This window comes from Neofelis nebulosa, chromosome 1 (genome assembly GCF_028018385.1).
Source record: "Neofelis nebulosa isolate mNeoNeb1 chromosome 1, mNeoNeb1.pri, whole genome shotgun sequence".
NCBI classification, from domain to species: domain Eukaryota; kingdom Metazoa; phylum Chordata; class Mammalia; order Carnivora; family Felidae; genus Neofelis; species Neofelis nebulosa.
In genome coordinates this window covers 243,302,124-243,327,439 of record NC_080782.1, presented here as the reverse complement: position 1 = coordinate 243,327,439, position 25,316 = coordinate 243,302,124, and the positions used below count along the sequence as shown (strand labels likewise).

Here is a 25,316-nt window from a genome sequence, read left to right as displayed (position 1 = left end):
AACAAAACTAAAAGGTAACCTACAGAATGGGAGAAGATATTTGCAAATGACATATCTAATAAAGGGTTACTATCCAAAATATATAAAGAACTTCTAAAACTCAACACCCAAAGACAATCCAGTTAAGAAATAAACAGAAGACGCGAACAGACATTTTTGCAAAGAAGATATACAGATAGCCACAGACACATGAAAAGATGCCCGTCATCACTTATCATCAGGGAAATGAAAATCCAAACTACAATGAGATATCACCTTACATCTATCAGAATGGCTAAAATCAATAACCCAAGAAACAACAGGTGTTGGCGAGGATGTAGAGAAAAAGGAACCCTCTTGTGTTGTTATCGGGAATGTAAACTGGTGTGACCACCATGGAAGACGGTATGGAGGTTCCTCAAAAAGTTAAAAATAGAACTACCTTATGGTCTAGTATACTACAGGGTGTTTATCCGAAGAGTACAAGAACACTAATTCAAAGGGATACATGCACCTTGTGTTTATAGCAGCATTGGATATAATAATCAAGAATGGAAGCAGCCCAGGTGTCCATTGATTGATGAATGAATAAAAATGTGATATATATATACAATGGCATATTATTCAGCCATCGAAAAGAATGAGATCTTGCCATTTGTAATGACATAGATGGAGCTAGAGAGGATGATGCTAAGTGAAATAAGTCAGAGTCAAATACCGTATGATTTCGTTCATGTGGAATTTAAGAAACAAAGCAAACAAGCAAAGGGCAAAAAGAGAGAGACTGAGACAAATCAAGAAACAGACAATTATAGAGAACAAACTGAAGGTTACCAGAGAGGTGGTAGGTGGGGGGACGGGTTAAATAGGTGAGGGGCATTAAGGAATGCCCTTGTCATGATGAACACAGGATGATTATGGAAGTGTTGAACTACTGTATTGTACACCTGAAACTAATATTACACTGTATGTTTACTAACTGGAATTAAAATAAAAATTGAAGGCAAAAACAATTCCCTTTTTGGACTGTGCATTACATGTGTATAGAAACACAGCTGATGATTGTGTGTTATTCTTGTACTCTTCAAGCTGAATTCATTCATTAGATCTAGTCATTTTCTTGTGATTCTTTGGGAGTTTCTATATAGAGTGAATGTAGTTGTATTTCTTCCTTTCTAACTTGAATGCCTTTTACATCTTTTTATCTAATTGCTCTGGCTAGAACTCATGGTACAGTGTTAACAGTGGTTAAAGTGGGCATATTGCAGGTAATTCTTGAAAGAAAAAATGTGAATGGGTTAATAATACTTATGTAAGTGATCATAAAGCTGAAGTCAGCAGACTTTGGTAAATTGCCATATAGTAAATATTATACTTTGTAGGTTGAGAGGCAAAATTAGCTTTTAAAGTTAATGTTCATGGGGAAGGCATCACCTCATTATCCTAAAAATCCTTCCTTCTCTCAAAGACCGTGATCTTCTCTCTTGGGACCTCACTAGGATATGTTAACTGCATCCACCTTTGGATACGTATACATACTATCCTCACAGAGTTGGATAACTTTTCATATGCAGAAGCTGGTTAAGTGCCGTTGGGTGTTAATTTCAGCCGAATTACTTTTTAGCTGTGTAATCTTTACTAGTTACTTTTTCTAGAAGCTTCAGTTTCCTCCTCTATAAAATGAGTAATAGTACTTCACAGTGTTGTTGTAAAGATTAAATGAGCTAATAAATGCCAAGATTTAGGCCATGCATGACAGATTGTAAAGCACTTGATTTGTATGTAATTATTCTTTTGTTTTCAACCATTTAAAAATGTAAAAACCATTCTTAGCTCACAGAATGACCAAACTAAAATAGGAGATAGGCCCTGCTATAGTTTGCAGAGATACACAGAGATGAGCTCTTTTATCTTGTGGAAATGTAAATTGGAACATCTTTTCTAGAAATATTTTTTTCTGGCAGTGTGTTTTAACAGTGTTAAATTTTTTTTTTTTAATGTTTATTTATTTTTGGGAGAGAGAGACAATGTGAATGGGGGTAGGGCAGAGAGAGAGGGAGACACAGAATCTGAAGCATGCTCCAGGCTCTGAGCTGTCAGCACAGAGTCTGACATAAGGCTCAAACCCACAAACTGCAAGATCATGACCTGAGCCAAAGTTGCAGGCTCAACCAACTGAGCCACCCAGGTACCCCTCAACAGTGTTTAAATGGCTTTATTATTTGACCCAATTGATCTGTCTTTAGGGACTTCATTCTAGCAACCTGATGAGAGATGCACAAGCATGTAACAGCTTTGTTTAAAAAGAAATTGGAAACAAAACAACCTTTGGTTTCCAAAGGGAGAGGTCTTTTGTATTTTTTATTGTATTTAAAACAGTAAAAATCATGCTTTTGAAAAATATTAAAACAAGAAGCGTTCCATATCTAAGTGAAAAAAGAAAGTAAAATCATTGTATTAGATAAGTATCTAAATGATACACTTAGTGTTCTAAGCAATATGTGTTTAATACGTAGTTATAATTACATATTTGTAAATACATTTGTAAATGTAAAGAGTGGGAAATAGGTCAAATCGTTATCAACACTCTATGGGTGGTTTTTGGGTTTTTTTCCTGCTTTTTATTGATTTTCAAAGATTACACGTTGCTTATATAATCAGAGAAGGACCTCAATCTTCAATTTATGAAAAGTAGATCAGTAATGCTGTTTATGTATTTTAATTTTTAAAAATTGAGGTATAATTGACATATACCAGTAGTATTAGTGTTAGTTTCAGGTGTACAACATAATGATCCAATATTTTTATGCACTGCAAAATCATCACAGTCTAGTTAACATCTGTTACCTTACATAGTTACAAACGTTTTCTTACGATGAGAACTTTTAAGATCTGCTTTCTTAGCAACTTTTAAGTATGTAGTACAGTATTAACTATGGTCACCATGCTGCACATTACATCCCCATGACTTGTTTTATGACTGGAAGTGCCTTTTGCCCCCTTCATCTCTGTATCTTCTACTCTTAACCCCTGCCTCTGGCAACCTCGTCTGTTGTCTTTATCTGTGAGCTTGGGTTTTCGTTTTGTTACCTTCCATACATAAGTGAGATTATGCAGTTTTGTCTTTCTCTGTCTGACTTATTTTATTTAGTATAATGTCCTTGAAGTCCAGACATGTTGCCAGGCGCAAGATTCCATTCTTTTTTTATGGCCGAATAATATTCCATTTGTGTGTGTGTGTGTGTGTGCGCGCGCGCGCGCACACACATGTGCGTATACATAAGTGTGTGTATACACACACACACACACACACACACACCACATTTTCTTCATTCATCTCTTGAGGACACTTGGGCTATTTCCACTTTTTGGCTGTTGAAGTGATGCTGCAGTGGACATGGGGGTACATATATCTTTTTAAGTTAGCGTTTTTGTTTTCTTCAGATAAATACCCAGAAATGGAATTGCTAGGTCATATGGTAGTTTGTGTTTTTTAAATTTTTTGAGGAACCTTTATACTGTTTTTGCATGGCGGCTAACCTAGTTTCCATTCTCACCAACATTGCACAGGGGGTTTCCTTTTTTCCTCATCCTTCCTCATACTTGTTATTTCTTTTTTATAATGAGATCTCATGGTGTTTTTGATTTGCATTTCTCTAATGATTAGTGGTGTTGAGCATCTTTTCATGTATTTGTTGGCCATCTGTACTCCACACCACCACCCCCCCACCCCCCCTTGGCCATCTATATGTCTTCTTTGGAAAGATCTGCTGCCCAATTTTTAATCAGATTGTTTGAGGGTTTTTTGTTATTGAGTTGTTTGAGTTCTGTATATATTTTGGATATTAACCCTTTATCAGACATGTGATTTGCAAATATTTTCCGATTCAGTAGGTTGCTTTTTCATTTTATTAGTGGTTTCCTTTGTAGTGTAGAAGCTTTTTAGTTTGATATAGTCCCATTTGTTTATTTTTAGTTTTGGTGTGGCACTGTTTTTTCATTCTTTTTTTTTAAATTTCTTTAACATTTATTTATTTTTGAGAGAGAGAGAGAGACAGTGTGTGTGGGGGAGGAGCAGAGAGAGAGGGAGACACAGAATCCAAAGCAGGATCCGGGCTCTGAGCTGTCAGACAGAGCCTGACACGGGGCCCAAACTCAGGAATGGCGAGATCATGACCTAGGTCAAAGTTGGACGCTTAACCAACTGAACCACCCAGGCGTCCCTGGTGTGGCACTGTTTTTTCTTAAACCCACTTGCTTCAAGATATGAACATACTTTATAATGATGTTAATCTCCATTTCAAGTTCATTCATGCATTCTCAGGGTTTTATGTTTTTGGAAATTTAATCACTTATATTATCAAATTTAATGTCCTTTATTTGCCTGTTTTTAATTCTGTAACAGGGTAAAATCCTTTACAAAGTTCGATGGAAAGGGTACACATCAGATGATGATACTTGGGAGCCTGAGATTCATCTTGAGGACTGTAAAGAAGTTCTTCTCGAATTTAGGAAGAAAGTTGTGGAGAACAAAGCTAAGCCAGTCAAGAAGGATATTCAGGTATCAAATGTTAGTTCATATTTCTTTTTTTAGTATAATAAACTTATTACAAATTTTACTGGTATAAGGAATGTGCAGTAAAAATTTACAAATGGTAATAAAATATATAGTATTCCTATTATAAATTCTGTATAGCCACTTGATTCTCATAGAATGCTTATATTGATTTTTGCCAGACTCTTCTTTCTGTCGTCAACCTATGATCACCTTTGATGAACAAGTATAGTTTGTACGTGTTGATTAATATTTTCCTTCCAGTCAAAAGTAAGGTGAAAGTGCGGGGTTAAAAACATGTCAGAACTTTATTTGTCCATGATTTGAGCATCTTGTTTTTATGTACCTTAAGAATATATTCTGTACTATTCATGTTAACTACTATACAATGCATACTTTATATTTTGTCTGCATTATTAACACATTTCTTATGTCTGATTTTTATGCTAATTAAAATAAAATAAATCTTAGATCATTTTATAAAGCTGTAAATTTTAATCTATTACAGATTATGCACAGAGCTGATTATCCAGGTCTTTTGTTTTTCTCTTCTATTCCCACTTTAGTTTTTAGCTACTTTATTGCTTTTTAGTAAGCTTTTTCTGATAGTAAGGATAAAGAGATCAGAGGAGCTTAGATAAGTTAAAGTTCTGTAATCAGTTTGGAAAAAGATTTGATGGTGGGCTAGAGTGGGGTAATATTAAAACAGATGCAAAAGTTAGGATAAGGGTTTTCTTCTGTGAATTTGTCCATTGTTTTATCCTTGGTCCTCTTTTTCCACAAATAATTGGCTTTATTTATGAATCTTATAAGACTTTCCCATTTTTCTTTCCCATGTAAATTTCATTCCAAGCTTCTATTTTATAAATTGAACCAACTCTTTCTCAACTTGCTTTTGCTTTTTTTCTTTTCCATTAGAAATTATTTTTTTTTTAGAATATTGGCAGAGGTTCTCAAACTTAGAACTATATGGTGAAAAATTTTCACAAGAAATAGATTCTTACCTAGTTGAAGTCTTTATTTTAAGGACTGAATGTTGATCTTTATTCCCTACAATTTGAGTTTCAACCACATTTTAAAAAAATACTTGCAGGGGTTCCTGGGTGGCTCAGATCATGATCTCACAGCTCGTGAGTTTGAGTCCTATATCAGTGCAGAGCCTGCTTTGAATCCTCTGTCCCCTTCTCTCTCAGCCCCTTCCCCCTCTCTCAAAAATAAACATTTTTAAAAATTCTTTAAAAAAAAAAAAAAAAGAAGAGTCACATGTTCTACTGACTGAGACAGCCAGGCACCCTAGTCTTGTCTTTTTATGAAGTGCTTCTGGGAAATTGAAAAACTTATGCCAATTCCACCATATTCTCACTGTCTCTGTAACCTTAGTGGCATTCATTTCTTACACACTGTAGGGAAAACATTTTGTAAATGTACCTATCTTTTCCCTCCCTTTCTACCCCCAAGTCATTTAGAAGAAAAGAATTTGGTGAAATGGGAGCTGAAAATACTGCATAGTGTTTGCATAGTGTTTTTGTGTCTATACATATAATAAATCTTTTTTATTTTATTTTTTAACATTTATTTATTATTGAGAGACAGAGTGTGAACAGGGGAGGGCCAGAGAGAAGGGGAGACACAGAATCGGAAGCAGGCTCCAGGCTCTGAGCTGTCAGCACAGAGCCTGACGCGGGGCTCAAACTCACACACCACAAGATCATGACCTGAGCCGAAGTCGGACGCTAAACTGACTGAGCCACCCAGGCGCCCCTATACATATTATATTTTTAAGGTGTGGTTTTGTTTGTTTATTTAGGGGTTTTGTTTGTTTTGTTTTTTTAGAATAGGAAACTTTATTTTCCATAGGAGGTATTTCAGATTATACAACACAAATCAAATCAGTTGGGAAAGTAAGATTTGTGTACAGTCTTGCTTATTCCGTATGTAACTGTGAAATATAACAGCAAATTTAAGGACATCTAGGTTTCAGTCTAAAAAAAAACTTTGCTTTTGGATTGATAACTACTTTTTTGACAGCCAATTCTGTACAGATAACTTTTTTGGTGTTTTTGGAAAATTTGAACTTCAGATCATGTAAAACATACCATTCATAAGGCTGTTATTACTCACTTCTGCTTTAGTTTAGGACCTTCAGTGGCACTAACGTTTTTTTCACTGTGCTTATCTGCTTTCATTTTAAAATGATGCTCAGTATCACAACCAAGACCTATTTGCTAAATCAGAGACATAAGTAATATACAACTTCAATTAATAATTTTAAGAAGTTGAGGAACTTGGGGAAAAAAATTACTACTAGATTTCATTCGTACTACTTTTCCAGTTACTATGTTAATGAGTATTTAAGTCTTTTTTATATCTTATAGAAACTGTCCTTAAATAATGACATATTTGAGGCAAATTCTGATAGTGATCAGCAAAGTGAGACAAAAGAAGATACTTCTCCAAAGAAGAAAAAGAAAAAATTGAGGCATAGAGAAGAGAAAAGCCCAGATGATCTGAAAAAGAAAAAAGCAAAGACTGGGAAACTAAAAGATAAATCCAAACCAGACCTAGAGAGCTCTTCTGAAAGTTTAGTTTTTGATCTAAGGACAAAGAAAAGAATTTCGGAAGCCAAAGAAGAAATAAAGGAATCCAAAAAGCCCAAAAAAGAGGACACAAAAGAAACTAAGGAATTAAAGAAAGTTAAAAAGGGTGAAGGAAGAGATTTCAAGGCTAAAATAAGAGAAGATTCCAAAGAAAACAGAAAAACAAAAAAAGAGAAATGTGTTGAATCTCAGTTGGAATCTGAATCAAGTGTACTTAATGACTCCCCTTCTCAAGAAGATGACAATGAAGATTTTCATTCTGACAACAGAGAAGAGAAACAGAAGATTAAAAGTGCAAAAGACAAAGCAGGGCAAGATGCAATTCAGGATGTTTTTGATAAACAGCCAGATGGCTCCGTGAGTGCCGATGAAGATGCTGATGTCAAAGCAAAGAGAAAAAGGAAAAAACTGAGAAAGACTGAGGAACTCAGAGAGAGCAAAACACTAGAAAACAGGAACCTTTTCCTAGAGAAGAAACCTATACATAAGAAGCAAAGGAGTCAGGACAGAGGCAGAAGCACCACAGAGTTAGATAAGCTGATACCTGCACCTGCCCAGACACAGAAGAGTTCAAGAGCAGGTGTGGAAGAGAGAGGCCTCAGGTCTGCTGACTCAGCTGGGGAGGTAAGTACTTGGGGGGATCAGTTGAAGGGCAGTAAAAATCTTACAGAGTACAGAAATGCTCCTGTCAAGCTGGCACTCTTTTGAGTGTTCAAGAAACTTGACAAAAACAAAGTGGAAACGGTGTAACCAACCATAAGAATAGTTTTTCTGTGGTTAGGGAGTTCCTTAATGTGTGATTAGAATAGGTAGTTATAAATGATGAAGATCATCCAGCTTTTGGACCTCCCACACTGATCTCTTAGTCTTAAAATTTGCTTTCTTTTAGACTACGACTAGAAAATTGAGGACTAATTTGTGAACAAAACAAGGATTTTTTCAGGGCTACTCAGATGATGTGTAACATTGTGTAGTAAAACTGAAAATAAGCTTCATCAGCTCAGCTTTTCATACCTTACTTGGTATTTTTCTTATTGTCTTAAAAATATACTACTTTTTTACTTAAATAATAAGCACTAACATGAATTTTTTTTAATCTTACAAAAATATGTTTAATAGGAGTTTATCCCATTATTATAAAAATTATTTTCATATGGCTTTTCAAAATGGAAATATTTTCCACATTATTAAGGTATACATATATACAGTATCACGGGCTATGAAAAAGGTCTTTTTTTTTTTTTCCATCCATTATTCTGTGTTTGTGGATTTATCTTAAGGCAGTCATTTTAAAGGAAGAAAAAGCTAGGTATACAAAGATACTTATGGCAGTGTTAGCCTCACTAAAACTCATACCAGTCTGTCTACCATACCATTTCCGTGAGGGAAATGATTAGGAAAATATTGCTGTATCAGCTTTGGGACTATTACCTATCCATTGAAATACTAATTATGAGGTCAATGTAGCAAAAATAGAAAAGGTTCTAAAATGTTACAGTGAGGAAAGTTGTAAATATGAAACCAGTCATGTAAAAATATCTATGAGATGTAAATAAAGGAAAATGAACTTTAAACCACAAAATTATGCAAATTTACAATGATCAGAGGGGAGAATGTGGAGAAATAAAAATAGTCATGTTTGGTTAGTAGGAGTGTAGGAAGATTTTTTGGAATTTTCTTTATTTTTAATAATTAAAAAAAATAAGAGTGAGGTGTTGAGTTTTGAATTTGATATTTTTATAAATCATCAGAGTTGAGGGATAATCTTGATTGAAGAAGCAGTTGACATTCAAAAGGATATAATAATCCGTGGTCATGTGCCATAGCACCCAAAAGACAGTCACTGATGCCAGGAACCTGCGTTTTCCAATTTTCAGATATAGAGTATCAGTTCCTTCTCTGTCCTTGTTTTGGATCTTACATATGTCTCTTTTAGGAGAAAGAGATTAAAAAAAATGAACCCAAAGAAAAATACCAGAAAAGGCAGGATTTGGACAAGGAAGAAAAAGGTCGTAAAGAGCCAAAGGGATTAAAGAGTGAGTGTGAATACTAACATTTTACCTTTAACCATTGCAGTCTTTTATACAAAAATTTAATTTACTGTGAAGACAGTCTCTCTTTTCTAACCTGCAGTGTCACAGAACTAGAAAATTTCATTCACTGGAGAATTTAGAACTTTATGCTACTTTTGTTTAAACAGTTACTTTATTATATGACAGTTCATATTTCTGTAATTTTTTTCTCTTCTGTTCACTTTTGTGTCTCCTTTTGATGGAGTACACTAGTACTTGATCTAGTACATTGTAAATCCGTTGTGGTGGAAAAGTAAAGGTCTCTTACAATGGATGCTAAATGAGACAAACCACTGTTAATACGTTAATTGTATTTAAGCGCTGAGGCATTTATATAAATATGATACTGAATATAAATTTTGTATCACATCAAGATACACCATAATTGAGAATCCATGACATGTCAATACTAGAATCAGGTACTTTATAAAGCATTCACCATTATAGTATTTAAATAAACCCCACTGGATATTTTAGTTCATGTACCAAAAGTACTTGGAACACATGTTCTCATGAAGCAGTGATTCTAAAAGATAAGGTAATTTCTTGTCCTCCCCCCCCCCCCCCAAGTCTGTATATGGCTGAGGTAATATTCAAATTAGATTTTGGTTACAGCTTGGGTTGGGACTTAGCAGTAAGTTAGAGTATTATAGGAAGCTGGGAAGGACCACTTGTTTTGATGGATTTTGCATAAAGTAGTTATAACTTAGGGGTATCTATTCAAAGTACCATAGTTTTAAGCATGTATCATTCTTCAGAGTCGAGATTAGAGATTCAAAATATAGTACAGTTGGAACTAATTTTTTTCTTCCTCAGATACACTTGGAATATGTACTCTTAAACTACTGTTCATTCCTTTTATAATGGTACTCACTAGGAGGCCAATTTTCAACATCCCTGCTGATAAAATCTATCTGTCTTGTACCCTGAGTTTATAATGGAATTCTTCCTAGTTTTTTTCTATTCTGCCCTTTTGGGGGGTTATTGTCACATCTGTTGTTTTGCCACTCTTCTTTCCACTTTGTTTTTTTAATTTTTTTATGTTTATTTGTTGTTGAGAGAGAGAGAGAGAGACAGAGTGCAAGCAGGGGAGGGGCAGACAGAGAGGCAGACACAGAATCCAAAGCAGGCTCCAGGCTCTGAGCTGTCAGCATAGAGCCCGATGTGGGGCTTGAAACGATGAACCGTGAGATCATGACCTGAGCCGAAGCCGGGGGCTTAGCTGACTAAGCCACACAGGCACCCCATCTTCTTTCCACTTTTATGTTTAGTTAAAAGCTAAGTAGATTTTTACAGACATCAGGTATAATTTTACCAGGTGCATGGTCAGTGTGCTGGCACCCTTCTGTTTCCCCCACTCTCCACCAAGAGCCATTTTTGTGCAAGGTTAGCTTTGGGATACAGTTGTAGGCAGTTGTTTTAGCAGAAGGACAGTGGTGTCCTGAGACTAGGATTATTCTGAGGCTCACTATCTTTAGTAGGCCTTTGTCAAAACAGGCAGTAGTTCCAAACACCTAGTTTAACAGCCATTCACTTTAGACACCTTTCTAAATATTGAGCAGGCAATAGAAAGGCCAGTTGAAACAAGTTCACAGCTTTGATAGTAAATCTGATCATGCTTTATAACCAAGACAGATACTAGTAAAAATTTCAAATTCTTACTATTTCTTTAATACCTAGATTTTCTTTTGATTACAACAGAAATTTGTGAGTCATATTTATTCTCAATTTTATTTTTTCACTAGCATTTAAGGAAATCAGAAATGCATTTGATTTATTTAAATTAACTCCAGAAGAAAAAAATGATTTTCCTGAGACTAATCGGAAAAGAGAAGAAATACCACTAGATTATAAAATCACAGAAGATCACAAAACCAAGGAAAACAAGCAGTTACTTAAAGAAAGGAGAAATACAAGAGATGAAACTGATACTTGGGCATATATAGCTGCAGAAGGTGATCAAGAGGTTCTGGATAGTATGAGCCAAGCAGATGAGAATTCTGGTAAGTATGTTTGTAATTATTTTGCAGTATTTTTTCAGGATAATGTACCATATTTCACTTTTCTAACTCCTCTCTCCCAGTATAATTCTGATCAGGAAGTAATGAAGTAGATTTTATTGACCCTTCCAAAGAAACACATTTTTATCTTGAAGACTTAAGTCATTCTGTGACTTCTGAATTGATTAAACAAGTATTTTCTGAGTTCCTATACTTTGCTTTTAGCACATTTAGAAATTATAAAGATTTTTGGTTTTCTACATTACCTACTCTTGCCAAGCAGTCTGATTGTATATCTCATTAGATTTCTTTCAGAAAATTATCAAATACAGACTTATTTGTATTCTACCCTTTTAACTTTGCAATAACACTTGCTAAAATAAAATTATAGTATAAATGCTATCCTGGGGATGTTGGAATTGGCTGCCAAGGAGGGAGAATCATGGATAGAATTCAGAGTACAGTAGCTGTGGGGAAGAGCGTGTGTACACACACACAGACACACACACACACACACACACACACACACATATGTATATAAAACTAGGACACGATAAACAAAAGAGATTAACCTGGTAAAACTCTATTATTTGTAAATCTTGAGAAACAATTGAAGAGAATTTAAAAAAATTGTTTTTTAATGTTTCTTTGTTTTTGAGAGAGAGAAAGAATGCAAGTGGGGGAGGGGCAGAGAGAGAGAATCAAAGCAGGTTCCAGCTCCAAGCTGTTAGCACAGAGCCCAACACAAGGCTCGAACTCATGAACCAGGAGATCATTACCTGAGCTGAAGTCAGCTGCTTATCCAACTGAGCCACCCAGGCACCCCAAAGAGAATTTTTTAAGTATTTCAGCGGGCACCTGGGTGGCTCAGTCATATGAGCCACCAACTCTTGATTTCAGCCTCAGGTCATGATCCCAGGGTCATGGGATTGAGCCTTACGTCAGGCTCCACGATTAGCATGGATCTTGCTTAAGATTCTCTCTCTTCTTCTGCCCTTTGCATGTTCTTGCTCTTTCTCTCAAATAAAAATAAAAATAAAATATTTCCAGATGTATGGCAGGCTAGATAGTCTGGGTGACTCTCATACTGCAATACAGCTGGATTCTGCATACTGTGTAAAACATACTTTCTGATACATTGCTGAGCTTGCAGGAAATTGGGACACCTTCTAGGAGGAGTAGACAAAGGGGACGAAAGAGGTTGCCCACAGGGCACATGCCAAATAGTGGCTTTGCTGTTGGGATATTAAACAATAAAGAACAGATAGTAGGTGTTGGTTTGCAAACTCCAGACTTCCCTGGGTGAAATCTGAATCCAGCCTGTCTGGGGAGTACAGGAAGTAACCAAAGAAAGAGGCCGGCCACTCCAGATTGATAGGTGGCAGATTTAATAAGCAAGGGACTTTACATATGAGACTTGCCTTCGTTTGCCACAAGTCGAGTAGATCAGTCTGTGCATGTGCACACACGCAACACACACACACATGCACCCCTCCCTGTGAATCTTAAAAGTTTATATAGAGGCTTTAACTGGATTCAGTCACATACTTAGTCCAGGTAGTCTCAACAACACCTTAAACTCTCAAGGCTATGTCCTTGAAATAGCTCCTAGTATGAAAATGGTGGGTGGAACCTTCTGAAGAAAAGCCTCTCATTGCTTGTGTCAACCCAAAGTCATATCCTCTCAATGACCTCCTTCCAACCGTAGGGAACATCAGTAAAGCCATAGGTTGGTTCACTGAAAAGACTAATAGAATAGACAAGCTTCTACCAGTGTTGACTAAAGAATGAAAATTGAAAAGAGAATGCATAAACAAACAATATTTCCAGTGAGAAAAGAGACATGATTGTAGATTGTGTACAGATTAAAAAGATAATTCTGTGAGCAGTTTTTTACCAATAGATTTGAAAATAGAGTGAAATGGGAAAATTCCTGGGAGAATATAGTTTAACAAAACTGACCCAAAAAGAAATACAAAAATTGAGTAGTTTTACAGCTATTAAAGAATGTGAGGGGCATGTGGGTGGCTCAGTCGGTTAGGCATCTGACTTCAGCTTAGGCCATGATCTTGTGGTTTGTGAGTTCAAGCCCCATGTGGGGCTCTGTGCTGACAGCTTCAGAACCTGGACCCTGCTTTGAAGTCTGTCTGTCTGAATGTCTCTCTCTCTCTCTCTCTCTCTCTCTCTCTCTGCCCCACCCTTGCTTGTGTTCTGTCTCTGTCTCTCAAAAATGAATAAATGTTAAAAAAAAAAAAAAAAGAGTGTGAAATAGTAATTTAAAATAGCCTTAAAAATTTAACACTACAGGGCGCCTGGGTGGCTCAGTTGGTTGAGCGTCCGACTTTGGCTCAGGTCCTGGTCTCATGGTTCGTGGATTCAAGCCCAGCATCGGGCTCTGTGCTGACAGCTTGCTTGGAGCCTGGAGCAGGCTTCGGATTGTGTCTCCTGCCCCTCCCCCACTTGCTCTCTGTCTCTCAAAAGTAAATAAATGTAAAAAAAAAAAAAAAAAAAAATTTTTTTTTAAAATTTAACACCAGGCACAGATAGTTTCAATACAAGAGCTTACCAAAATTATAAAAAAGTCTTCCTAAAATAAAGAATGCTAACTTGTTCCTTGGGCCCATTATACTTTCAGAACCATAATGAGAAAGAAACTTTGTAAGAAAGGAAAGTGACAGGTCAAGCTTACTCATGAACTCAGATGTAAGTATCCCAAACAAAACGTTAGGCAATTGAATCTAGCTGTATGTAAGAACATAACCTATTATAATATAACGTAACCTAATAGTTAGCAGTCCTTAGGAATTCAGTGAGTAAAGGAAAATTGATTCAGAAACATCCTAAATTTCTAAAAAACAAAACCTAACAAATTAATAAAAGGGAGCTTTCTCGGGGAACGGTCAAGATAGTGGAGCAGCATGGAAGTTTTTTGCATCTCTCGTCCCTGAAATGCAGCCAGATCAACACTAAACCCTCTTTCACGCCTAGAAAATTGATCTGAGGATTAACACAACAATCTGCACAACTTGAACCACAGAACTCAGCAGGTACACGGTGCAGAGAGGTGAACTGGGGTAGAGAGAAGCCGCAGAGGGGTAGGGATCTGTTTTTGCTTGCAGAGAGAGGACAGAGAAAGTAGGGAGAGTACGGGAAAAGCACTCCCCTTGAAAGAAGCTGGAGAGAAAAAGAGAGTAGAAATACCCATAAGGGAATTCCCAAGAAAGGAAGAAAAGAGAAAGGAAGCGAGTTGGGATAGCATTAAGACTCTATGAACAGGGGAGTATAGAGTCTGAAACTCCACAGCTCAGTACCTGGCAGAGTTCTGGTGGGAAGGGTGCATCCTCAGGAGCAGAGAGCAAGGTCCTCAGTGTCCTTAGGCCACACAGGGAGAGACAGTGGTTCCCCTGCCGAGAGGACATTTGGTAGAGGCTGTGTGGCCTCCCCCCAGCAGGCAAAGGTCTCAGCAAACCCTGGAGAACAGCCACGTTTGCTGATGTTGGAACAAGGATGTTAAGAGGGGGGTGAAGCCTGGTGCCAGATGTGTGTTGTTATAGACCCTAATCCCTGAAACACTGGTGCTGTGCGATCATGTGAACTTTTTCTGGGGCAGGCTGGCACCTGGCCACAGTCTCCAGGCCTCTGCAACAGTGTGGTTGCATGACCATTCCTGGGGCTGGGCTGGCATTTATAATAATAATAATGTATTACAAACCTGTAATCATCAAAACAGTATGGTACTGGTACAAAAACACTCAGATCGATGGAACAGAATGGAGAACCCAGAAGTGGACCCACAAACATATGGCCAACTAATCTTTGACAAAGCAGGAAAGAATATCCAGTGGAATAAAGACAGTCTCTTCAGCAATTGGTGTCAGGAAAACTGGACAGCGACATGCAGAAAAATGAACCTGGACCACTTTCTTACACCATACACAAAAATAAGCTCAAAATGGATGAAAGACCTAAACGTTAAGACAGAAATCCATCACAATCCTCTAGGATTTTCGGCCACAGCAGGTTCTTTTTCAACATGTCTCCAGAGGCAAGGGAAACAAAAGCAAAAATGAACAATTGGGACCTCATCAAGATAAAAAGCTTCTGCACAGTGAAGATAACAATCAGTAAAACTAAAAGGCAACTGATGGAATGGAGAAGATATTTGCAAATGACATATCAGATAAAGGGTTAGTATCCAGAATCTATAAAGGACGTATTAAACTCAGCATCCAAAAAACAAATAATCCAGTCAAGAAATGAACCAAAGACATGAATGAACACTTTTCCAAAGAAGACATCCAGATGGCTAACACACATGAAAAAAATGCTCAACATCACTCATCATCAGGGAAATACAAATCAAAACCACAATGAGATACCACCTCAGCCCTCTCAGAATGGCTAACATTAACAACTCCGGCAACAAAAGATGTTGGCAAGGATGCGGAGAAAGAGGATCTCTTTTGCACTGCTGGTGGGAATGCAAACTGGTGCAGCCACTATGGAAAACAGTATGAAGCTTCCTTAAAAAGTTAAAACTACCCTACGACTCAGCAATTGCACTACTAGGTGTATATCCAAGGGATACAGGTGTGCTGTTCCATAGGGGCACATGCACCCCAGTGTTTATAGCAGCACTATCAACAATAGCCAAAGTATGGACAGAGCCTAAATGTCCATCGACAGATGAACGGATAAAGATGTGACGTATATATGTGGGGAGGGGGTGTATACATGTTTATACATGTGTGTATACATGTATATGTGTGTATGTATGTATATACATACATACACACATATATATACATACAATGGAGTATTACTCAGCAATCAAAAAGAATGAAATCTTGCCATCTGCAACTATGTGGATAGAACTAGAGGGTATTATGCTAAGCGAAATAAGTCAGTCAGAATAAGACAAATATATGACTTCACTCATATGAGGACTTTTAAGATATAAACCAGATGAACATAAGGGAAGGGAAGCAAAAATAATATAAAAACAAGGAGGACAAAACATAAAAGACTCTTAAATACAGAGAACAACTAAGTGTTGCTGGAGGGGCTATGAGGGGGGAGGGGCTAAATGGGGGAGGGGCATTAAGGAAGACACTTGTTGGGATGAGCACTGGGTATTACATGTAGGGGATGAATCACTGGTATCTACTTCTGAAATAATTATACTATATGCTAACTAACTTGGATGTAAATTAAAAATTAAAAGGGAGCTTTCTCAAGAACGTTTTTTTTGGCAAACATCTGTCACTGCTTTTATTCCACATTATTCTAAGGTCTACCCAGTACAGTAAGAGAGTGAAAAACAAAAGATACAAGCCTTTGGGAAGGAGGCCTCCCCTCTCCCTTCCCCCAAAAAGCTGTTCATTATCAGATGTTATCATATATGCAGAAAACTCAAAAGAATCCACAAATTTTTAGAAATGTTTAATGTTTAACAGGTGATTGGATATAAGGCCAATATATAAAAATTACCTACAGTTCTGCATATATTTATTTCTTTAAATTTTTTTTTTACATTCATTCTTTTTTGAGAGACATAGTGAGACAGAGCATGAGCAGGGGAGGGGCAGAGAGAGGAGTCAGAATCCAAAGTAGGCTCCCAGCTCGAGCTGTCAGCACAGAGCCCAACGCCAGACTCGAACCCATGAACAGTGAGATCATGACCCGAGCTAAAGTCAGACACTCAACTGACTGAGCCACGCAGGCGCCCCGATGGCAAAACCATTTTTAAAAGAATGAAAGAGAATGACATTCAAATTATGGATCCTTAACATCACTGTTGGTGGGGGGGGGGGGGGGGGGGGTACCAGGTGGGAGTGTTTAGGTCCTGGCATGGTTCTGTGCTCAAGGTAGTGCTGTGTTCACTGATGTTCACCTCCTAACACATTCTTTAGCGTTATTAAAAATAAAATTTTAAATTAAAACTAATAAAGTTTATTAAAAATAAAGAGAAAAAGTTAAAATTACCAGATGCTGAATCAAGATCCAGTACTTGGTAGGAATGAACATAGGATTTTGAACCAGTTTGCTACGTGAGAGACCAAAATCTGAGCTGAAGCATAACCTTTTCTTGTTACTTTGTAAGAGTCCTGTAAATTAGGCCATATTCTCTCAGCTGATATAAACCCTCATGTGTCCTGCTTCCCAGATCTTTTTCGTGGTACCATGGTGCTGTGCTAGAGTGAGGAGGTCCAGCTGTGGGCTCAGATACGTCACAGTACGAATATGGCTCTTGGCTTACTGATGTGTGTCTGAGCAGATCCAGAACCTCTTCAGCTTACCTGTAACATGTATCCCCTTACAGGTTTTTGTGTATGGATTAAATGTGCTAATTCTTACTGAACGGTAGCTGCTTTTACTATTACTACTGCCATTCAGAAAGTGAGGTAAGGCAACTTTATGTGACTTACTCAGAGCCATGCAGCTGACATGTGGAGCTGGGATGTAGAACATCCAGGATGTGCGGCTCCTAAGGTTGTGCTGTTGCTACAGTGGAATGCTCTTGGAGGTGCAGAGAGAAGTGTTGGCTTGAATCGAGAGCTTTGGAAGAATTTCCTTCATTTACCTGCATGTCTTTTACAAACTTTATCTCGATGGCAAGATTAACTGCCTAACGTTTGTAAAATTTGAGGAATTGGTTTTAGGTGAAAATACTTTAACTCTGACCATAAAATATTTATGCTTTTTACTTTCTAAAATAGCACAGTTGTTTTTTGGAGCCCTGAGTGGCTCAGTTGGTTAAGCATTTGACTTCGGCTCAGGTCATGATCTCGTAGTTCATGAGTTCGAGCCCAGCGTTGGGCTCTGTGCTGACAGCTCGGAGCCTGGAACATGGTGCCTGCTTCCGATTCTGTGTCTCCCTCTCTCTCTACCTCTCCCCCGCTCGCACTCTCTCTCTCAAAAATAAATATTAAAAATTCTTTTAATAAAAAACTTTAAAAAATAGCACAGTTGTTTTGAATTACTCCCTAATGAGTTATGTTCAAATCTTATTTGTTGCACGGCTGATAGTGGATCAACACGGCCTTTCCTAATGTTAATGAGCCCCTGGGTCAGACAGATGAGGGAGGAAACTAGCACTTGCTTTATGGGGAGGAGGGAGCACAGAGGGCTTTCAGGAGGAGAGTTTGGAGCTGAGCCTGAAGGATCAGTGGCTTTTATTTACATACAAGTTTGGTTTACACATTTAGAATGGCTTTACCTACATAAATGATTGGAGGAAATATATATCCAAGAAGAATGGCCAAAGATAGAAATGTTAAGAGATTTGGGGTTCCTGGATGGCTCAGTTGGTTAAGAATCTGACTTCGGCTCAGGTCATGATCTCACACGTGGCTCGTGAGTTCGAGTCCTGCATCAGGCTCCATGCTGACAGCGCAGAGCCTGGAGCCTCCTTCAGATTCTGTGTCTCCCTCTCTCTGCCCCTCCCCTGCTCACACTCTGTCTCTGTCTCCAAAATTTTTCAAAAGACACTACAAACTTAAGAAAATGGCATTGTTACAGGGGAAAAAAAGTGTATTAATAAGCCTCTTCTGTGTTCCAGATGGCAGACAACAGATTTTGAGTTTGGGCATGGACTTGAAGTTGGAGTGGATGAAATTAGAAGACTTTCAAAAGCATCTTGATGGGGAAGATGAGAGTTTTACTACAGCAGATGCAATTCCGAGTAGTGAGTAGTGTGGGAATTTTGGAGATTCTTTTCATGAATCTAGATGTGTGAAGCCTAATTTATCTTAATTCTTTCATTGTAGATTTATTGAGGGATGCTGTGAAAAATGGGGATTACATTGCTGTGAAGGTTGCACTTAATTCAAATGAAGACTATAACCTGGACCAAGAGGTAATACATCTTAGTAAAATCTCATGAAATAAAGGCGGAAAGTAGCGCTTTTCACATAATTCAGTTTTACTTTTCATATTTTAAAAATGATAAAAGTAAGGGGGCGCCTGGGTGGCCCAGTGGTTAAGCACCAACTTCGGCTCAGGTTGTGATCTCGCGGTTCATAAATTCAGGCCCCCGCTTTGAGCTCTGCTGACAGCTCAGAGCCTGGAGCCTGCTTCAGATTCTGTGTGTGTCTGTCTCTTTGCCCCTCCCCTGCTTGTTCGCTCGCTCTCTCTCAAAAACATTTAAAAAAAATTTTTTTTAAATTATAAAAGTAGGGGTGCCTGGGTGACTCAGTCAGTTGAGCATCTGACTCTTGTTCAGCTCCAGGTCATGAGATCGAGCCCTGAGTCGGGCTCTGCATGGGGCATAGAGCTTGCTTAAGATTCTCTCTCCCGGGGCGCCTGGGTGGCTCAGTCGGTTAAGCGTCCGACTTCGGCTCAGGTCACGATCTCACGGTCCGTGAGTTCGAGCCCCGCCTCGGGCTCTGGGCTGACGGCTCAGAGCCTGGAGCCTGCTTCCGATTCTGTGTCTCCCTCTGTCTCTGCCCCTCCCCCGTTCATGCTCTGTCTCTCTCTGTCTCAAAAATAAATAAACGTTAAAAAAAAATTAAAAAAAAAAAAAAAAAGGATTCTCTCTCCCTATATCATTCGTGCTCACTCTGTCTCTGTCTCTCTGTCTCTGTCTCTGTCTCTCTCTCTCAAAAAATAGAAAGATGCTCTCTTCCCCCTCCCCACCCCATATCCCTCTCCCTGGCTCGTGCTCTCTCTCTCTAAAATAAAATGTTATAAAAGTAATGTTCACTTTTGGGGCGCCTGGGTGGCGCAGTCGGTTAAGCGTCCGACTTCAGCCAGGTCACGATCTCACGGTCCGTGAGTTCGAGCCCCGCGTCAGGCTCTGGGCTGATGGCTCGGAGCCTGGAGCCTGTTTCCGATTCTGTGTCTCCCTCTCTCTCTGCCCCTCCCCCGTTCATGCTCTGTCTCTCTCTGTCCCAAAAATAAATAAAAAACGTTGAAAAAAAAAATTTAAAAAAAAAAAAAAAAAAGTAATGTTCACTTTATAAACTGAAAGCACAGTAGAAATGTATAATGTAGAAAATTATAGACCTTGTAATTCCAACCCCTACAGTGACCATTTGGTTCAGCTGTGACCTGTCTGGTTTTGTTTGTGGTTCTGTCTGTGGTTGAACCTCTGCTGCTTGAGGGGCATACAGTGACTCCTTGTGTCTGAGTCTTTTAAGCTTGGAGGATTTTTATTTTTATTTATTTATTCTTTTATTATTATTATTTTTTAATGTTTATTCATTTGAGAGAGAGACAGAGCGTGAGCAGGGGAGGGGCAGAGAGAGGGAGACACAGAATCCAAAGCAGGCTCCAGGCTCTGAGCTGTCAGCACAGAGCCCGACATGGGGCTCGAACTCAAAAACTGTGAGGTCATGACCTGAGCTGAAGTCGGACGCTTAACCGACTGAGCCACCCAGGCGCCCCAGAGGATTTTTATTTTTAGATAGTCACATCTGTCAGTCCTTTCCTTTATGGCTTTTGGGTGTCTTGTCTTACTTACAAGAGATTTTTATATTTTCTTCTTTAGTTTTCATGCTCTCATGGTGGATTTTTAGGTTTAATCTTTAGAGATTATGGTTCAAAAAAATTATTGGGATTTTGATTAAAATTGCATGAAATCTGGGGCACCTGGGTGGTGCAGTCAGTTAGGCATCCAACTCTTGATCTCAGCTCAGGTCATGATGTGGTTTGTGAGGTTGAGCCCCGCATTGGGCTCTGCTCTGATGGTGCCAAGCATGCTTGGGATTCTGTCTCTCCTTCTCTGTGCCCCTCCCTTGCTTGTGTGTGTGCGTTCTCTCTCAAAATGAATAATTAAACATTAAAAGCATTTTTTTAATTGTATGAACTCTATAGATAAACTTGGCTGAGAATTGACATTTTTTACATTTGAGTCCTCCAAATAAGAACGTGATAACTCTACATTCATCCAGCTCTTCATTTATTCCTAAAGGGGTTTTATGAGTTTTTTCCTTCATACGTTCTTGCACATTTAGTTTAGATGCTTTCCTACATATTTGATAATTTTTAAATTATCTTAGTGTGATCATTAGGATCTTTTTCCTCCCATATTTTGTCTTCTAACATGTTATTACAGGTGTTCGGTGAGGCTATTGATCTCTGTGTGTGTGTGGTCTCTGGTCACTTTGAAATTCTCTTACTTTAATAACTTTTAAATTATTCTCTGGGTAGAGAATATGATCATCTGCTGAAAAGTAACTGTTTTGTTTCCTTCGTGCACAGTAATATTTCTTTTTCTGGTCTTGTAAACTTGGTGACATTTTGCAGAAGAGTTCTGATGGAGGCCATCCTGTTCTGTCTCTCGTCTGAGGGTGGCTTTCCCCTGAGGCTGTGTGAAGATCCTTTTTCTGTTGTGCTGTTGTTGGTTTCTAGTGGACAGTAGACTTCCTTTTGTCTATCTGTTGAAGTTGTTATCAGGGATGGATGTTGGGTTTTATCTGGTGCTTTTTTCCCTACTTTCATTCTTATGGAGCTTGGTCTTCATTAATAAAAAGCCTAGCAGCTACAGGGAACTTTACTAAGTTAGAAAAAAGGTTTTTTCCCTCTAATATGTTTTGTGGTAATAAGGTAATTTGCAGATGAGAGGAAGTGCACTACCTTATTTCAGGTAATTTTTCTTACATTTGTGTTCAGATTGCTCATGCAGGTGAATTCTGCTAAACTTTCAGATTGTAGCCAGATTAACTCACCTTGTTAGAACTTGGTTTTATCGAATGGCATTTAATAAATGGCTTGATTTTCCCATGTGTTTGTTTCAAATGATTGGAAATGTTTTGGCTTTTTATTTTTTGTCAACTTTATGTAATTTTATCTCTTTTTAAAGTATTTTAGGGGTGCCTTGGTGGCTCAGTCAGTTAAGCATCCAACTTCGGCTCAGGTCGTGATCTCGCATTTGTGGGTTTGAGGCCCGTGTCAGTCTCTGTGCTGACAGCTTAGAGCCTGGAGCCTGCTTCGGATTCTGTGTCTCCCTCTCTCTCTTCCCCTCCCCAACTTGTGCTCTGTCTCCCCTCTCTGTCTCTCTCTCTCTGTCAAAAATAAACAAACATTAAAATTTTTTATAAAGTATTTTAATTTGTCTAGATTGTCATAGCCTCTTAGAAACCAATCATATCAGTGTCCTGTTTCCTGCTTCTGAATTTTCTTCTTCATCCCTTGAGCAATCAAACTGTCATTTCCCAACAGTTAGCTTTTGTAGAGGCCATTTGTCTAATCCAGACAGCATTCAGTTACCCTTGGACTTAGGTCACTTCTAGTGGTCATTTCTAGCCTCAGATCTTTGGCCAGCTAAGCAACTATCACGAATGTGAGTTTCACCTGTTTTACCTAGAACACAAGGAGGCTTTCGGACCTGAAATGTGCGATAAATAAATAAGTACCTTTGCCATTTTTATAGCATCAAGATGCACTATTCATCAGTATGTCGTGCAGAATGTTGACGGGCCTTTAGAACATTAATACCTGGAAGTTGTAAAATTTTTATGACATTTAAAGAAATTGTGAAGGTTATTAGTTTCTGATTATAATAAGGATATTTTAGTGAGGGGTGCCTGCCTGGCTCAGGCAGAAGACGGTGCGGTGCAACTCTTGATCTCAGTGTCGTGAGTTCAAGCCCCACATTGGGTGTAGAGATTAATTATTAAAAATAAATAAATAAACTTAAATAAAATTAAGGACATTTTAGTGAAAGACTTAGGTAGATGCTTAAATCAGTATACTTCAGCGATTTCACGTTGAAACATCCTAGGTGAAGAGACTTAGTTCTGGAATTTTTCTGATAGACATTGACATGTCTTTTCCTCAACAAAACCAATGAAGGATTCAAGCGGGATGACACTGGTGATGCTCGCCGCAGCCGGAGGGCAAGACGACCTGCTGAGGCTCCTCATCAGGAAAGGGGCTAAGGTGAATGGCAGACAGAAGAATGGGACCACCGCCCTCATTCACGCAGCCGAGAAGGTTGGGAACTCAAGAGCCCTCAGTTTCTTAGTCTGTAGGAATTCCTACCTGTGGACTAGGACGGTCTGTTTCTGTCCTGTCCTGAAATGTAACTCTCATATAGTCACAAAGCTTTAGAGTCTCATATTTCAGTTCATCTCAGACTTGTCGTGAATAGATTTTTGTTAATTAGTAGCTGTACTTTGTAATTGAATTCTCAAAATGTGATTTATGTAGTGGGAAGTGATTTATATTGAAAAAGGACCCTGGGGGCTCCTGGCTGGCTCAGTTGGTAGAGCATGCGAGTCTTGATCTCGGGGTCGTGAGTTCAAGCCCCATGTTGGGCACAGAGTTTACTTTAAAAAAAGAAAAAGTAAAAGGACCTCTGGCTAAGGTACTAATACTGGTTTCAATCTTAGATCTTTTAAAAATCTTTTCCGGTTGAGGAGCACCTGGGTGGCTGAGTCAGTTAAGTGTCCCACGTCAGGCTCTGTGCTGACAGCTCGGAGCCTGGAGCCTGCTTCAGATTCTGTGCATCCCTCTCTCTCTGCCCCTCCCCCACTCACGGTGTCTGTCTCAGAGATAAATAAACATTTAAAAAAATTAAACATCTTTTCCAGTTGAAATTAAATGTTCCTTTTGGTTCAGAATTTAATTAAAATATTGCCACATATTATCTTTTTAAAAGATTAATACACAGAGATTCATAGGTTGAAACCAGTGGTTCCGCTTGAGATTGAAGTTGCTGGCAAAGGGCGTGTGGCTGTGTGGAGCCTGAGCAGAAGGGCACAGTGAAGAACCGTGTTCACCAACCTGCTTGGGATAGAATCTGAGTATTTTTCCTGATGGCTAAAAATTTCAAATCATCAAAAAATATCTTCTAAAGAATTTTGGGAATTAAATTTTTTTTTTTTTTTTTTTAATAGAATTTCCTAACTACAGTGGCTATTCTTTTGGAAGCAGGAGCTTTTGTAAATGTCCAGCAGAGTAACGGTGAGACTGCTCTAATGAAGGTAAATACTTCACACGGGTCACCTACTCCCTCGCTCTTCACAGATGCCTCTGCCAGGCAGTCTGCTGGGGGCCAAGAATAGGATGGGGAACAGGACACAGATGTATAAGAGAAACCGTTTAGCAAAGAAGCAGTTAAAAGCTGGTGTGAACAATAATGTAATAGGAATAAGCACAGAGAGCGCTGGAATTACATGAAAGTTGGTACCAGGCCTAGCAGTGTGGATTCAAGGCCGGACAGGGCAGGGCTCAGTCAGTAGAGCATACGACTCTTGATCTCAGGGGTCATCAGTTTGACCCCCACGTTGGGTTTAGATTACTTTAAAAAAAGGAGGTAAGGAGCACCTGAGTGGCTCAGTCGGTTAAGCATCTGACTTCAGGTCAGGTCATGAACTCATGTTTTGTGAGTTTCAGCCCCGTGTTGGGCTCTGTGCTGGCAGCTCGGAGCCCGGAGCCTGCCTCGGATTCTGTGTCTCCCTCTCTCCCTGTTCCTCCCAGCTCCTGTTCTGTCCCTCTCCCTCTCCCTCTCTCTCAAAAATAAAGATTAGGGGTACCTGGGTGGCTCAGTCGGTTGAGCCTCCAACTTCGGCTCAGGTCATGATCTCACAGTTCATGAGTTCAAGCCCCACATTGGGCTCTGTGCTGAATGCTCAGAGCCTGGAGCCTGCTTCGGATTCTGTGTCTCCCTCTTTCTGTCTCTCAAAGATGAATAAATGTTTAAAAAAAATTTTTTTAAATAAATACATAAATAAAGATTTTTAAAAAAAATTTTTTTTTCTTTTTAAAAGAGGTGAGACACGGTGGATGTGATGGGTGGCTGAGCTGCATCCCACAGAATGATACATAAGCTGACAGGGATGAGCTGTGTGAGCGGAAACTGGAGTAAGATGTGTACTGACACCTGGGAGTGGGAAAGAGTACGATGTGCTTACATTATGGTTTTACGTGAGTGGAATCAGGTTTCTTCGTGTGTGTTTGCAGTTGTGGTTTGATGATTGTTTTGAATGGAAGGTTGCTAAAGCTTCCTGCATATCTCCCCCTTTAATTGCCCCTCTCTGTTTACAACAGTTTTGTATTTGCCTCTCCTGGGGCCTAGCCCAGTCTAGAATGTTCCTGTGGCAGTTCTGAGTTCCTGGCCTAAGATGCTGTTAGGACATAACAGGTCCTGACATCACACCTCGTGTTA

At 38.8% G+C, this 25,316-nt stretch overlaps 1 protein-coding gene across 4 annotated transcripts in view; it reads left to right on the top strand.

The window, feature by feature from the left end:
* The window catches only part of MPHOSPH8 (M-phase phosphoprotein 8), a 52,864-nt gene that overhangs the window by 16,342 nt on the left and 11,206 nt on the right, over positions 1-25,316 (top strand). For 3 of the 4 annotated variants that reach the window (XM_058690562.1, XM_058690581.1, XM_058690576.1), the window contains exons 2-9: positions 4,385-4,540; positions 6,910-7,755; positions 9,068-9,167; positions 10,949-11,206; positions 18,765-18,890; positions 18,973-19,061; positions 23,000-23,140; positions 24,046-24,132. In XM_058690562.1, coding sequence (XP_058546545.1) covers positions 4,385-4,540; positions 6,910-7,755; positions 9,068-9,167; positions 10,949-11,206; positions 18,765-18,890; positions 18,973-19,061; positions 23,000-23,140; positions 24,046-24,132 — 1,803 coding nt within the window. The remainder of the gene's footprint in view (positions 1-4,384; positions 4,541-6,909; positions 7,756-9,067; positions 9,168-10,948; positions 11,207-18,764; positions 18,891-18,972; positions 19,062-22,999; positions 23,141-24,045; positions 24,133-25,316) is intronic. The other variant, XM_058690568.1, reaches the window with a different exon arrangement.